Source organism: Caloenas nicobarica, chromosome 8 (genome assembly GCF_036013445.1).
Source record: "Caloenas nicobarica isolate bCalNic1 chromosome 8, bCalNic1.hap1, whole genome shotgun sequence".
Lineage (NCBI taxonomy): Eukaryota > Metazoa > Chordata > Aves > Columbiformes > Columbidae > Caloenas > Caloenas nicobarica.
Window position 1 is genome coordinate 11,250,784 of NC_088252.1, and position 14,397 is coordinate 11,265,180.

The 14,397-nt window shown below is 38.0% G+C and overlaps 1 protein-coding gene across 3 annotated transcripts in view; it reads right to left on the reverse strand.

Annotated features, from left to right (window-relative positions):
* DOCK10 (dedicator of cytokinesis 10) overlaps window positions 1-14,397 on the reverse strand; it is a 156,667-nt gene that overhangs the window by 43,084 nt on the left and 99,186 nt on the right. For all 3 annotated transcript variants that reach the window (XM_065640258.1, XM_065640257.1, XM_065640259.1), the window contains exons 15-24: window positions 14,018-14,140; window positions 12,653-12,732; window positions 9,107-9,294; window positions 8,403-8,468; window positions 7,460-7,552; window positions 5,443-5,566; window positions 5,170-5,291; window positions 4,404-4,490; window positions 3,784-3,876; window positions 1,940-2,058 (exon numbers count right to left, since the gene is read on the reverse strand). In XM_065640258.1, the coding sequence (XP_065496330.1) occupies window positions 1,940-2,058; window positions 3,784-3,876; window positions 4,404-4,490; window positions 5,170-5,291; window positions 5,443-5,566; window positions 7,460-7,552; window positions 8,403-8,468; window positions 9,107-9,294; window positions 12,653-12,732; window positions 14,018-14,140 (1,095 nt within the window). The remainder of the gene's footprint in view (window positions 1-1,939; window positions 2,059-3,783; window positions 3,877-4,403; window positions 4,491-5,169; window positions 5,292-5,442; window positions 5,567-7,459; window positions 7,553-8,402; window positions 8,469-9,106; window positions 9,295-12,652; window positions 12,733-14,017; window positions 14,141-14,397) is intronic.

Sequence of the window (14,397 nt, forward strand, 5' to 3'; positions counted from 1 at the left end):
TTATGTTAAAAGAATGGGAAGGAAACAGTTCATGGTTCTCGAATGTCAACAATTAGTGAACTGTATCTCAAATTCAGGGATATGCATAATAACAGTATGACTAAAATGGAGTATTAATATTCCTGACTATGGTCCACATACAAGTAGTAATTTTGACTAGCTTGGTGATTTGAGTGTTTTCTGCCAATTCTTACTATTGAATTCAAAAGCTTTGTAATTCTTTTAAGTGAGTATTTTTCATATATCTCATTTCTCGCTGTTAGTAGGAAAAGTAAACCTTGTAGCAAAACAAAAAAAAGGCTATGACAAAATTAGTTGTGCCCATTCTGCTCCTTCAGCCTTTATTCTGATTTGAAATTGAAATGAGTTCTGGCAAACATGAGACAGAGAAATGATGACATGACTGGGCCTCCAGACAAGTAAATAACCATGAGAGAGTATAAAAAGAATAATGTTTTCTTCCCAACACATAAGCCAATCTATGCTCTCATTCTGTTGTTGTTGCTTTTACTATGTTCAACACAAGCTGCTTCAAGCTATTCAGAACAAAATACAATGTGTGTTTATATAGGACACATCAATGAATGGCACACAGAGCAGACGTGCATATTCCCGTTGACATCAACTCTATCCGCACAAAAGCCACTACACATACAAGAAAAAACACTGAGAACCCTTCTTTTCTTTTTTTTTGGCCAGGTGGCTATATAGCCAAAATCTTAAGCATGAAAATATTAACATCCTTTCATGTTTCCATTTAATCACTAAAACTGTTTTTAACAGCTGCATTTTCTGTAGCATTTCTTTTTCAGTCAGTTAACTGATACTGAAATTCCAGCCTGGACGCAATTTTTCATTCTCTTTATCTAGCCTTAACATCGGTTGATTTGTTGGCCACAAAGGAGTCCTGAACAAAGGTCCAACTGCCTCTCTCCCTTGGAAAACAGTCTGTAGTGATGAAATCACACAAGTTTACAAGGAAAGGTTCTTCTAATCCTAGTGCCTAGATGTAGTAAAACTGGACTTTGCCCTGCAAGGTGCCATGGTCCTTTGATACAGGATATTAAAACTCTAGCTTTTCAAGGCTAAGATGAGGAATTCTGCTTCCTTGCTCCTTTAAGTTTTCCTAATTAATTTTTCTTCAGGAACTAATTCTGAAGAACAATCTGTGGAAAGAAAAAAAATACACTGACAGCAGATTAGTCTAACAGGCTTGCTAAGTACAGTTGTCATTTTTTTTTCTATTAGTTGTATTGTAGTCCCGATGTTTCGCTACTGGCAGAAGTACAACAAAAACACCACTATGGCCAAAAGAAAATGCAATGCAACTTTCTGCCCTCCTGCAGAGACCAATAATAATCTTTCCAATATTTTTTTCCTGCTGCCCTGATTAACAGCATCAATAAAAACAATTTCATTATGTGAGGGGTGAGAGACTCAGCAAATCATTCCAGTTGTTTGCCTGCTCACTGGAAAATGCTTCCATTGCTCTTCAGTTATTGCTGATATACTCTAATTAAAAAATGCCCAGAACAGTGTGACCTGGTTGTTTGACTCTGCATTGGATGCTGCAAGATGCAAGGTCTTCCTGTGCTAAACTTCATATCCTCAGACACAAACATAAACCAAAATTGGTATTCAGCTTTGTTAGGAAGCACTTAGCTCTTTGAGAATGAGACCTTAACCTAGGATTGCCTCAGGGTACAGAGACATGCTTGCCAGGGTCAGTGATTTCCTGGTTGCTATCAGTCAGCCACATGATACCACACTCTTCCACACATAATTTGCAGAGCACTGTGTTAAGAGGGGAAGCAGGCATTCTCATCTACTAAAGTCTAAAAGTCACCGTCAGCCGTTGTAAGAGCAGCTATAATTGGACTAACTCTGTATTTGCACTCTGGAGTGAATCCTTCTCCTCATACAGAAAATATTCAGATACCTGGTCACAGCTGTTGTAACTTCATCATCACTGTTTTGCACCAAAACCCAGAAGAGTTGATTCAGGACTACAGGAAGAAAATTCATAATTACATGGATCTTCTCGATCCTCAGCAAATTCTGTAACAGATATAAGAAAGAAAATGAGAGTTTTCCAGTATGAGCAATGAAAGGTGATTACTTGGTTTCCTGCTTCAGCAGGTAAAATGCATTTCAGCCACTGGTGTAACAGTAGTAGAAACACAGGACAACTAAGTAGAGGACTGGTTCTCCACGGAATTAGTTTTAAATACAACCAGACAACAACTGTAGGTCTTGTCCAAATTTCGGAATTCCAATATTTTGCTCTACTCTGACTTAAGGAGGGGAAAAAAAAAAAGACAAAAAAAGAGAAACTAAAACCAATTTTCATATTTTACTAAGCATATGTATCTACAAGCAAGAAAATAACTTAATTACTATTTTCAAGACTTGCATTTCCTAATATTTTTAGGAGAACTCATTCTTTTTATGCAGAGATCTGATAAACTGAACTTGTGGCTAAAATCTAAAGCACATTGGTAAAAACTAGCATTAACGCTCTAACCTGACAGGACTGACATTATATTATATCTTCTCTGATCGAGGAGGATATTGAGCTTTTAATTAAAAGAACTCTCCTTTGAATTCTTCCTAGTTTTTCATTTTGGTCATTTCCAAATAATTCCTGAATTTCTTCAAAGTTATTAGCGATTTATAAATAAAAGCAAAATATGCTGGGGAAAATTACTTATTCCCTGGTTAAATTGCATAGTTGATCCCTTGTCGTATACACATTGTCTCTATTTTCTCATAAAACTACTGAAATCTTTTTAAAAGGTAAACTACAAACAGCAAAAAAAGAACAATGCAATTCTGTAGTTTAAGTAGTTAAGTAACTGACTTACTGTCTAGAAAGCTGTCAAGCTTTTATGGATTCCTAAACTTTGTTCAATATGCTCAACGGCTTCCCAAAAATTAATAGTTAAGGACTTCATTCTGTAAAGGCATAACCTCTAAATAACGCTGATGCTTCGATTTTTTAAAAACATCCCTTAATTATTTATTTAAATCAAGACAGTATTTAAAAACAAAACAACCCCTTTCATTTCTACCTGCATCTATCAACGACAGTGGCAGCCACCTTTAAGGACTTGCCCAGAGAACTGCCATGATGTACTGGAACTTATTGTTTGCTTATTAAAGCAAAAATTTCTTCCCAAGCAGCTTTATAAAACCTGACTAAGGTACAATCAAACGGGAAAACTTTAACAACGAAGGAATGGGGGAAAGCACCTACATGACAGTAACATCTAAACCCCGAAACACCTATTAAGTTTTACAGACTGCTAAAAAGGAAAAATAATAAATAAGAGTCATATTTACGATGTTCTAGAGCTAGTACTGTGGAACGGTGTCAGAGCTTCCCTTTAGTCTTCTTGCTTATTCTTCTTGGTAAGGTTCAGTAAGTAGCCTGCAAAGCCAGAACTCTGAATTTCACGATTCACAAACAGGTAAAGAATCACGGCCCTACATCTACCTGCTGCTCTTCTAATCTGCTTGTTATACTCCTCCTTTCTCACAGATTTTGACCTGGATTATCGAAGCTGATGGGGCAGACGCAGCCATGCTCTAAATGAGAAGATGGGAAACAGCTCTGTGACCAGCAACGCACCTGTCACATTAAGCGAGTCTAACTGGAGTTGTGATGGACCCATCGCCTCCTGGCAAGTCCGTGCCATGTTTAGAATTGCGCAATGACAGATCAGTTGAGAGAAAGGCCTAAACACAATTTTATAGCACAGTTTGTGCTGCAGGTTACTTTACCTTACAAGAATTGATAAAGTTTGAGGTAGGAGGCTGGGATAGATCGTTTTCCCTTTCTTGGCACTGATGGAAAAAGTTATTCAGGTATGGATCCTAAAATAATAAACATTCACATTAATGTATATTATAGAAAGGACTAGAATCCAGCTCCATTAATTGGTTACAGTGATCACCTGTGATACTTAAGAACATGCTTGGTCCCTACTGCCTTAGACATAAGACACAGAAAGACAGATCAACTTACTTAGCCCGACCCATTGGCCAGCACAGCTTACTACACACAACTTATTTCTAGGTGGTTTGACCACTCCTGTTTTCGGTGTTGTGAGCAACTAGTTTTTTCCTCACAATCTAAGGGATTTGAATGGCCAGATTTTTTTTTTTCTTCCTGGGGCTCACAATTTACTTTCTTGCTGTTAAACTGATATTCCATAATTTTTCTGTTGGTATAATTTTAAATAATTTCTATTTTTCCTTTAAGTGTGTGTTCCATCCTTGTCATCTTGCCTTTAAATGTTAAAGAAACAAGTTCATACAAGATTTTACAGCATCTTTCAGACATTTCTGGACCTTTTTTGTTTGTAAGCAGGTAAACAGAGCTAAGAGGGAATTTGGCTTACCTGAGTATTTACTGTCGATACAACAAAAGTAGAGACTTTGAAAAGTGGTTTCCCACTATCTACCCATTTTACATCACAGCCGATCTGCTATTAAAACAAACAAACAAACAAAATTTCCCACTTATTTCCTACTTATTCAAGTGTGCATGAAATTTTCACTGCATAGCTTTGCACACGTGTGTGCATGAACTGTGCTGGCTACTGTGCTTTCACAACTGCAGGATTATTACAATACAAACTTCCTTTTCAGCACAAGCCCACGAATGTCATAATTCAAGGGCCCAGATCACTGCCCCACCCTGTCCTCATGACAATAGTGAAACAAATACAAGGATGCAGAAATAATCCAAACTGGACAGGATCAGTGGGAAAATATGATATCACACCACAAAACTGGAGGATGAATCATGATCACGGCTCACATCAGCCGGAGAATTAAAGTCATATGGCCTGCGTTTGTGAAAAGAGTTCTTTAAGAGCACTCTCATTCATGTTTTGGAGAAGTTAGGCATAATATTGTAGAATACACAGTTATAAAATACACTTTCTCCATATATAGCTGTGAATCAGCAATATATGACTCTCAGTCCAGTGGTATATGTAATAGTTTATATACTCAACGATATGCACATTAATATTCTAAAACAGATATCCTATTTATCGTTTACACTTCCAGGTAAGTGTAAATACAAATCTGATCTCATGTAAAACATCTGCAAATAAATGCTCTGTACCATTTGAATAATATCAAAGTCTGAATTAATACCTTTCCACTAGTTGGTTCTTGAAGGCTCAGGTAACTAGGAGGCAGGCTGCTTGCCACTGGCACGTTGTGCTCTTGGGAAGCCAACTGGGCATCTTTCAACAAAGGAAGCCACGCGTATCCCACTGTGCACAACAACAAATCAATTTGATTCTTTGGAAAAACGAGCTTCTCAAGCTCAAAGGAAGACAATAATATTCAGCCAGAAATTCTGCAATCCTTATTTGAACGCACATCATTTATATTTACAATTGAAAGTAATTCTACTACAGGTACCTGGTGTTTCCAGAGCCTCTTTCTTTTTGGCGTTAGCTTTTGCATTTATGTCACAGGTGACATGATAAAATGAAAACAGAATGTGGTGTTTCTTATGGAGTTGAGTGGGAAGTTCAATTTTCACCTGAAATGTAAAATGTTACGCCTCACTTTAGTTTAAAAATCAATTACACCAGTCATCAGAGATGGTCTAAATGAGTGACATATCTCTCTCTACACAGAGGTCTAAATACAGCCTGCCTTTACTGGCCAATATTTGTCTGCATAGGTAATAGATGCTCTCTTAAAGAAATTGTTTAGGATGATCATCCATCACTTTTACTTAAAATAGTTTTTTTCCTCTCTGTCTTGTGGATGAATATTTGCATTTACAATGAAAGAGTGTAAGACGAAAGAGGACAGAACTAAAGAGCGATGGACCCTGCTTAGAAGCGATCACATGCACACTTAGCAGCTAGAAATAGCCATCACCATTCTCACCTTTTCAGGATAACCAAAACAAAACCTAAAATGACATTTCTGCTACTGCTTCATCATCATTTCATGACAATGACCAAGTAATAAATGCTGACACAAAAATAAACTTCTGTTTATGATTTTTGTTCAGTCTTAAATCTTATATCATGTCATCCATGAATCCCTACAGATTGGGTTTGAGGTATTACTAACCTATGGGAATAAAAATACAAAGTAATCAAACCATATTACCATAGGAACTAATAAAAAAGACCCCTTGCCCTTGTGAGCTATGGTGTAGTTTATCCAAGCTAATCCTATGCTTAAAGTAAGGTCTAGAAATGGTTGATAAATGCTTCCAATGTTAAATCAGGGTAAGAATCTAATACCATAAACGTAGATATGAAATGGCCATTCAGACACAGAGAGTACAGCAACTTTCTTGATAACATACTACATTCTTTTAAAGACTGCACTTGCTGTGCCAGGAACATTTAAGACAGGTGCACACCTCTTCCAGCCAAATCAGCTATTAAGATCTGAATTCAGCTCTTTGTTCAAGTTGAAAGTAATCTGCCCGAAACCAGATGGCTCACTAGCATCACATGAAGGACATTTTTAGATGTGTTAAAACCCAAACCACTGCTTGCAAAGATGTAACAGGAGGTTCAAGATCTCTGAAGCTGTCATGCTTTAAGCTCCATCTCAGTTCCTAAACGTGAATCTTAAAATTGATACTTCACACGTAGTTGTACATTATCTGCTGGTCTTGCCCTTGCCATTTTATTAAAGTAAATTTTAACTGAAATTGTAAGTTTTTCCAAGAACAAGCCAACAGTTTGGAAAATGCTGGCTATATATAACGCTGTTTATCAGCCTTATCACTACACATAAAGCAGTAGTGGAAAATCCAGAACAGACAGGTGACATTCACAGGCCATCAAACACACTAGTCACTGAAAGGGTGAAACTAATTAAGTTCACCTGCAGAAAGACTGGGGGATCAATACTTGGTGTTTGTGAAACATAAAGGTGCATGTGCAACTAACATTTGGCAAAGACCAACGTATGAACTCTATTCTACAGCTGCTTCCTCAAAAGCACCAGCTAAATGACTTGCTGCAGCCACTACACATCACTGCTCATTCTGTTCAGACCACTGGATCAACAAAAATGCCCCAATGCAGATCTTACATCTCAGACAGGGATTTGTTCTGACATTTGGCTCTGTCCTTCATCATAATGTTTACTGTTTCCATTAAACTCAGAGATGCAGCTGGACCCTTAATGCAATCCAGATGTGCATTTTAGAAAGCTAGACTGTCCCTAATTAATTCTACAGCATCTTAACTGCACTCAGAACACCTTACAAAAAGAAGGATTCACTGAGTTGATTTAAGAAAAAGCACCCAAATGTGAGACAGTATTTAAATCTATATAACACAGGCCCATCTAGATACACAAGCAATTGTAACAGAAGTATTCTTTGGACATATTTTCCTCTCTCACTGGCAAACATGTAGGATTGGCAGACATTTAAAGAAAGAAAAAGCAGACTGACCTCATCATAGAAATCAGGATTCTGGGAATGATGTAGCACAGCGGTGTAGGCTGCCGTTGTAAATAATGGTCCACCTGGCTTCCCATAAATACACTGATAAAAGTAACATGCTTTAATTACATTGTGAAATTCTGCTGATAATACTAGTCTTGGTATATCCAATATGTATGTACATTGAAAACTATATAATGAAAGATTGATGCTTGCTTTGATCAAATATTAAAAGAAACATTTTAAGTGCTCAAACCTGCTATTTTTTATACACGCTTCCATTGATTCTGTGAAAATTACCCTACACTCTACTAAGCAACACAGGGTCCTTATACTTCTTCCTTGCTGTTATTAATTTCAGAGCTTTCTGCAAAAAGCTTTACAAAAGCTACTTCACTTTTATGCAGTACAATACCCAATACAATGCCTTCACTGACTTTTCAATGTTATAAAAGCTACATCAGTTCACAATGTCCTTCTTAAGCAGAGTCCTGTCTGGAGGCTCTGTTTACTGAGTGACGGTAACTTTATTGCTGGGGAAATTACAGTACAACAGTAGCCCTTGGTCAATAACAAAGTTAAGAATTAAGTCTAAGGTTCTTCTAATTTTGTGCCTCACTCTTTTCAATCAAGAGTCCTGAGCTCAGTGAGAAATGTAGGGTAAATGGTAAATTTTAGAAAAAGCAAGTTGCGCTGTAAAAAGATGGTTATGTTTTCTATTATTGCCTTCTTTCTCCTCTACCAGTCAGAAAGCTAGCACTGCACAATGCCACTGTGAGCTTGAATCATTATGATCAGCTGGGATCAAACAGAACCACAGTGCAGGTGTAGAAGGATGCATGACAACATTCACTCTTTAATTATTCCAGGTTAGTATAGCCCTCACTTCTGGATTTTATAAGCAATGTCCTCAGAAACATGGTTCTCCAAATATACTCCTGTTGTGGCTCACCTTCAGTGGCTTCGCCCCTTCTTCATCAGAGCTTTTAAATTCAATGCACACTGTTATATTCCGTGCCTGAAAAGACAGGAATGTATTAAAGCTTAGATCAGAAATGGGGTACCCATAAAAACACAGGAAAATAATAATGGCTGAAATAAGCTCTTTTCAAAAATCTAGAAGAAACACGCAGATGGTATATCAACATTTAAAATGCCTTTAAGTCACAATGATATCACTAGAAAAAATATTTCCAAGAAGAACAGTGAAAATGCAAGCCAGGCTTCAAATTGACTGTGTAGAAGCAGACTAAAGTGACCAGCACTTACTTGTGTCTTGTCCTTAATTAAGTTTCAATCACCACGAAAATGCAGCTAATACTCGACTTTCATTCAAGAACTACAAACATTATCCAGATTAATTTTATCTGCACATGTAATTTCATTAAAATACAGCCCTTCTGAAAATTTCAAAAGAGCTATTACCTCATTATCTCTCTTTGAATCACTGATACAACTTAAAATTAATCCATAGATTCATTTCCTTAAAATTGTACCAATGTTTTATGATTGCAAAAATTAAAAAAGATCAAAAGCCAAGTCAGTGATGCACATCGCCATTTCCCCCTCCTTTATGATGAGTACTCCTTCATTTCAATTAGGGCTCACGCAGCACACTACTACCCAATGTTGGCCTGAATTGGTCACATACCGTACCTTGTTAAAGTATTTTTGGCTATCATACTTGAGGTGTTTTGGATATATGTATATTTGGTTCTTGTATACTCTGTAAGGTCGAGAATATTTTGTTGATTCCTGTACAAACTCCTCAACTTCCACTGTAGGTTGATGCTCCTTTATGTCATTAAATGGCTTGATTGGAATAAAAGACGAAGTTACACAGTCTTCAAAAGAACAAAAAAGAAAACCATCACATATTATGTTTGTTTTTACAGTCTTACTACTAAGTAATATTGAGATGAAACAACTAAAATCCTGCCTTAAACTGCAAAGAATAAGTATTGCTGAGATGCAACAGGTCAAATCCTGCCTTAGACTGCATCCATGTTACCTCAAAACAATTCAAACATGTTGTCCTTAAATGGTTTATCTCACTTGAGTTAAACAGTACAGCACTGAAAACCTCTTTTGACATATACAATATTTAATGGCATAACAGCACCACTGGCATATGGGCAGTTTCAATATACTGAAGTGATGCTGTTTCTAATTAATTTTACAGCTCAATATTTCATTTAAGTTTTTCTATTATTTAATAACATAGCAAACAAAACGAAGAAACAAGTAGTGCAGAACTAGATTAAATATATGATGCAACTGGGATAACTGAAAGCAGATCAAGAAACAAAGATGAAAACAAGCACACTCTCACCCAGACAGGGAGGGATGAAAACCAGCTAGAGTGTTCTCTGTCTGTCTGTGCCGCTAGCTCAGTGAGACATGTAACTGCAGCACAGAGAACTCAAAGGCTGTTTGCGTAAAAGCACCTGAGAAGGGTCACCAATGCCGGGATGTCCCAAGTTATTTCTGGGAAAAGCAGTTTGAAGGTCCTACCTACAAATTCATTCCTCAAATCCTAGAATAACTCACAGGAAAAGCCTACCAATTTATGGTGAGGAAGGCGAAAGCAGCTGGTGATACCTCGTACACACAATGCCAAATTTTACTTCCTTCTAAACTAGCACAAGAGGAAATGGCCAGTTTCAGGACAGTGCAGGTCCTCTGCAGCACAAGCAGGTGGGACAGAAGCAGCTCTATGCTATGGTTTCTCTTCGCTTTCTTTCAAACAGACACTGAAAACTTTCCATCCTGCTGCCCAACAAAATATGAATGTATCCAGTTGACTTGTACACCCAGCCAACATAGCGCCTGAATTTTATATATGGATCTTCCCATGTAAAACTTTTGTCTTTCCTAATCAAAATGAGCAGCACTAAAAGGGGACAGTTTATTTCCATCACTTGCATTTGTCAGCCAGAAGCAGCCACCGCCTGCTGTAGAAAAGCCTTGAGAAGATTTATCCTCCTCAGCATCAGCAACAGTTCCTTGCAGATGATCACGCAAATTCCTCTGTTGGTCAGTGAAGATACTCAGGGTCACGTACAAACTTTTGAAGGTCTACCATTCTGCTACTCATATTCCCAGTACTTGGGAGACTCTGCTCATTACTCTTGGTCTACAAAGCTCTGATGGGCAGCTTTTTGTTTGGGTAAATCTCAGGCAACCCATCTTAAAGGTGAGGATGTGCTACGTCTTATAATTTGGCCAGATGCCCCTCAAACTTGATTTATAAGCATTTTATTGTGTCCATTTTTGATCATGATTAGCCTCGGTTTTTATTAGAGAAATCCAGGGACCAACCCAAGGATAAGAATGCAGTGCTAAGGCCTCCCTGCAGAAGTCTTTCTGTGCTCTCTGCGTACTGCACTTCCAGTAGCCCGTAGAAAATCCACAGGGAAAAAGAAATAGTGCTGAACTGAACACAAAAAGGGAAGTAATAAATGAAGTATTTAAATATCACTGGCTCAGATAGGAGAGCAGCGATAGCCTGTAGAGAGTGAGAAGAGGCAGTAATCCCAGGAAGAAGCCAGCTGGCAAGTGAAGGCTCCTGCAGCCAGCTGTGAGGCTCTGGTCTCTTGGTGCTCCCGTCCATCGCACAGACATGCACACGCAGGCGACAGCCCGGTTTGCTGCCAGCTGCATGGCTTTCTGCTACAAACTACTCCCCGTGACTGCCCTCCACAAGAATGGAGCCTCACAGTTCTGGGTTTTAATGGGTACTTTAAGGGGAAAGCTGAGGATGTAGCAGCAACAGTACCTGCTGCCCTATTGCCAGCTTCAGGGTCCCACCTTCCAGCCAAAGGACAAGCAGGGACCGTGCAGCGCAGGTGGGAGCTCCAGCTTCCCCTCTGCTACAGCTGTGGGAGTTTGGCTTCTCCCCATGCAGCAGCAAAGGCAGAAGTTTTGCTTCAGGTTAAACACCGTCAGACAACATCCCTTGCTATTAATTGTTGTAGCTTATAAAAATAAAGACCTGCTTCTGTCATCTAATGCAAACTGATGCTAATGTGAAGCAAGGTAGTGTTGGTCACTAGAGACACAATTGTACCAGGCCAAGATCTCTGTACCAAGATCTCTGGCCAACTTCCTTTTCAGTGGCTTTTCTTGGCAATAAAGGATTTTGGCGATAGCCTAGCACGACTTATTTTGGGTGGGAAGGAGGTGTTACGACAGAACTGGTTACTGCTATTACAAGGCTTCCTTCAGAGCTGGCTGAAGTCAACAAGAGTTTTCATGGAGATTTTAATGAATCATACAGTATGGAAGTTTTCTGGTACAGTTTTTAAATTGTTTTACAGCCTTATTCAGAGTGAGATTAATTTTCCCAAAACTAAATAAATGTTTAAGCTGTTACTCTTTAGAATGAGGGAAATTTAATTGTCTTTCCACAGGAACTGGGCACTTTACTAGCACATACCATTTAAAGCCAGACTTTCACTTGGCCACAGTGCACAACGAGTCAGGTAACAGTAAAAGGCCCAAGCAGCTTTGGACCATTTTGCCAACTCCAAGCCAGCAGTTTCTTCTAATTTCAAAAATAAAACTGCTTTTGAAATTTTAGTTCAACTATTTTTTTATATAATAGCATATGAAGATGGTATAAAGATGTGTGATGATAGACTCCAGAGGAATTCAATGGTCCTGAGCTTTTTGCAACAGTGGGTCACAGAAATGTGGTCCTTGCAACAGAAAATTTAAAAAGAGATAAAAGGATCCAGTTAGAAGCATCTATCTTTGCAGTTGCCGCACTGATGCCAGAGTGGCCTCTGAATTAAGTCCTTTATCTAGTCTGCATCCTTAACCTGCTGTGTGTCCCACACATGTTAATTCAGAGGACATGAGCATCGCAGCCCACCAACAGTGCAAGGCTGCAAACATCAAGCTTCAGAAGTCCACTCATCTCCTTCGCCTAAACCCTTAGAGACCAAAAAGTGGTCCTTGGACTTTCATCACACGCGGATTCAGCATGTTGTGTTCTGTATTGTTGGAGTATATCTGGCCAGGTACAGGATGAAAAAAAGAACAGTGTAATTAAATGAAAACAAATCAAGAACAACTCCCTGCATACGTTTGTCTATGGAATGACACTTCTACCAGAACTGACTTGAAGTAGTTATGGCTGGAAAGTCAACAACAATGTCCCATTTAATTATAATAATTAATTATAACGTAGAATCATACTTGGATGTTCCAAAGGAACACAATCAACTGCAATGTCCAAACAGCCAGGTATAGTCTGTATTTTGCTAATCTTCTCTGCTCTGCAATGACAGAAATGAAAACATTTTAGAAAACTAGAACAAGGCAGATGGCATTCATCATAGCAATTAACCTAAAATGAAAAACAGACCCTGATTTAAGATATAAATATGTATTAAACACATTTAACATACATCTATTGGCTATTAAACTCAAATCAAAGGCAACAGCAGGAATTTTTCTTTCCCTCTCTCTTTCTCTCTCCTTTCTTGGCCTCATTCTTGCCTTCTCTTTGTGAGCAATACTATAGCATATTTTGCAAAAGAGGAAGAAACCAATGAACCAAATCTTATGAGAATTAACGTACCCACTTTCATTTTCTAAAATCTGAATCAAATGTTCTCTAAAAGGAACTCAGTGATTGCTAAGATCAGAGGAGTTCACAGCATCATGGCTTCTGCAAGTGCCATGCTGAAAAGGGACCAAAGTATACTCCTCACGCCTAAGCAATCTGAGAAGTGCCACAACTGTGATGCTAAATTTCTTTTATCTAGGAGATGCTTTAGACAGACAAACCCAGCAGTGGTGACTCTAATAAGAGTAGTGAGAATTTCAGTAAAGTTTCCTGACCAGTAACAATAAGATGGCACAAGAGATTAAGGACCCAAACCAATTGACATAACTTTTTTTATGATCTGATTTTATATAAATGGAACAGGAAAAATTAATTAGATTAATTGATTTCTAGGCACATTTAGAGTACAAGGGACAGGAAGAAATTAATGGTACAATTCTCATCTTACTTATCCAGTATAAACAAAGACTCTGCTCTAGAATTAACCTGATTTACACCTGTGTGGAAGACTATCCAGCCAAACCGCTATTCACTAATTTACACACTGTCAAACATTTGGAGAAGATTTTTCCTTCCAATGTTCACTCTGCAGTTTGTCATGGAGACCCGAACAAACAAAACAAAGGAGCGGGGAAACCATTAAAGTATGATTTTTCATTTCTCTCTCTCTTTTTTTCCCCTTTTTTCTCCTGAGAAAATGTTCTCTTGTTGGTTACTTCACCTGCATCTCCCCTGATGGAAGCTAATTTAAGGAATCACTCTCCTTAGGTTATAATAACATTTGTTAATGTGCCAAATGACATTTCAGTTTTCCTGGATTGTCCAACTTAAAGCAGCCTTTGGCAGGTAATAGACTAATGTGAAAAACACCAATTTACCATGGCCACTTTAGCACACTGTGTTAAATGAAGAAAAAAACCTGTGAAAATTATTCTGCACAGCTGTACAGAGCTTTTATTCCTTCTCAAACAAAATTAAAAACTGTTCCTTACCTTCTGTATTCTGTTATTAGTTTAATCAAATCTTCCATGGAAATCTTATTACTTTCTTGTCTGAATAAAGGTGAGAATCGGGAGTCTCTGTCAACATTTCCCTGATTATCTTTAAACACTGGTCTATAAAGAGAAAAAAATGACATGTTTATAAACACTAACTCATATATATATATATTTGAACATCTGAAATTGTCACGTAATATTTTAACAATGTTATGACATGACTTCTTACGCAAATTTAAGGGCTCCCTACAGAGCTTCAGGCAAGAAAGCTCTTCCAAGCTGTGTGGGAGCACAGGCAACTTCAGTTTATTTGCATGTGCAGTGTCAGTCCTCCAAAGAGTTCAGACCATGTTTAACCTTAAATGGTGCAGAGA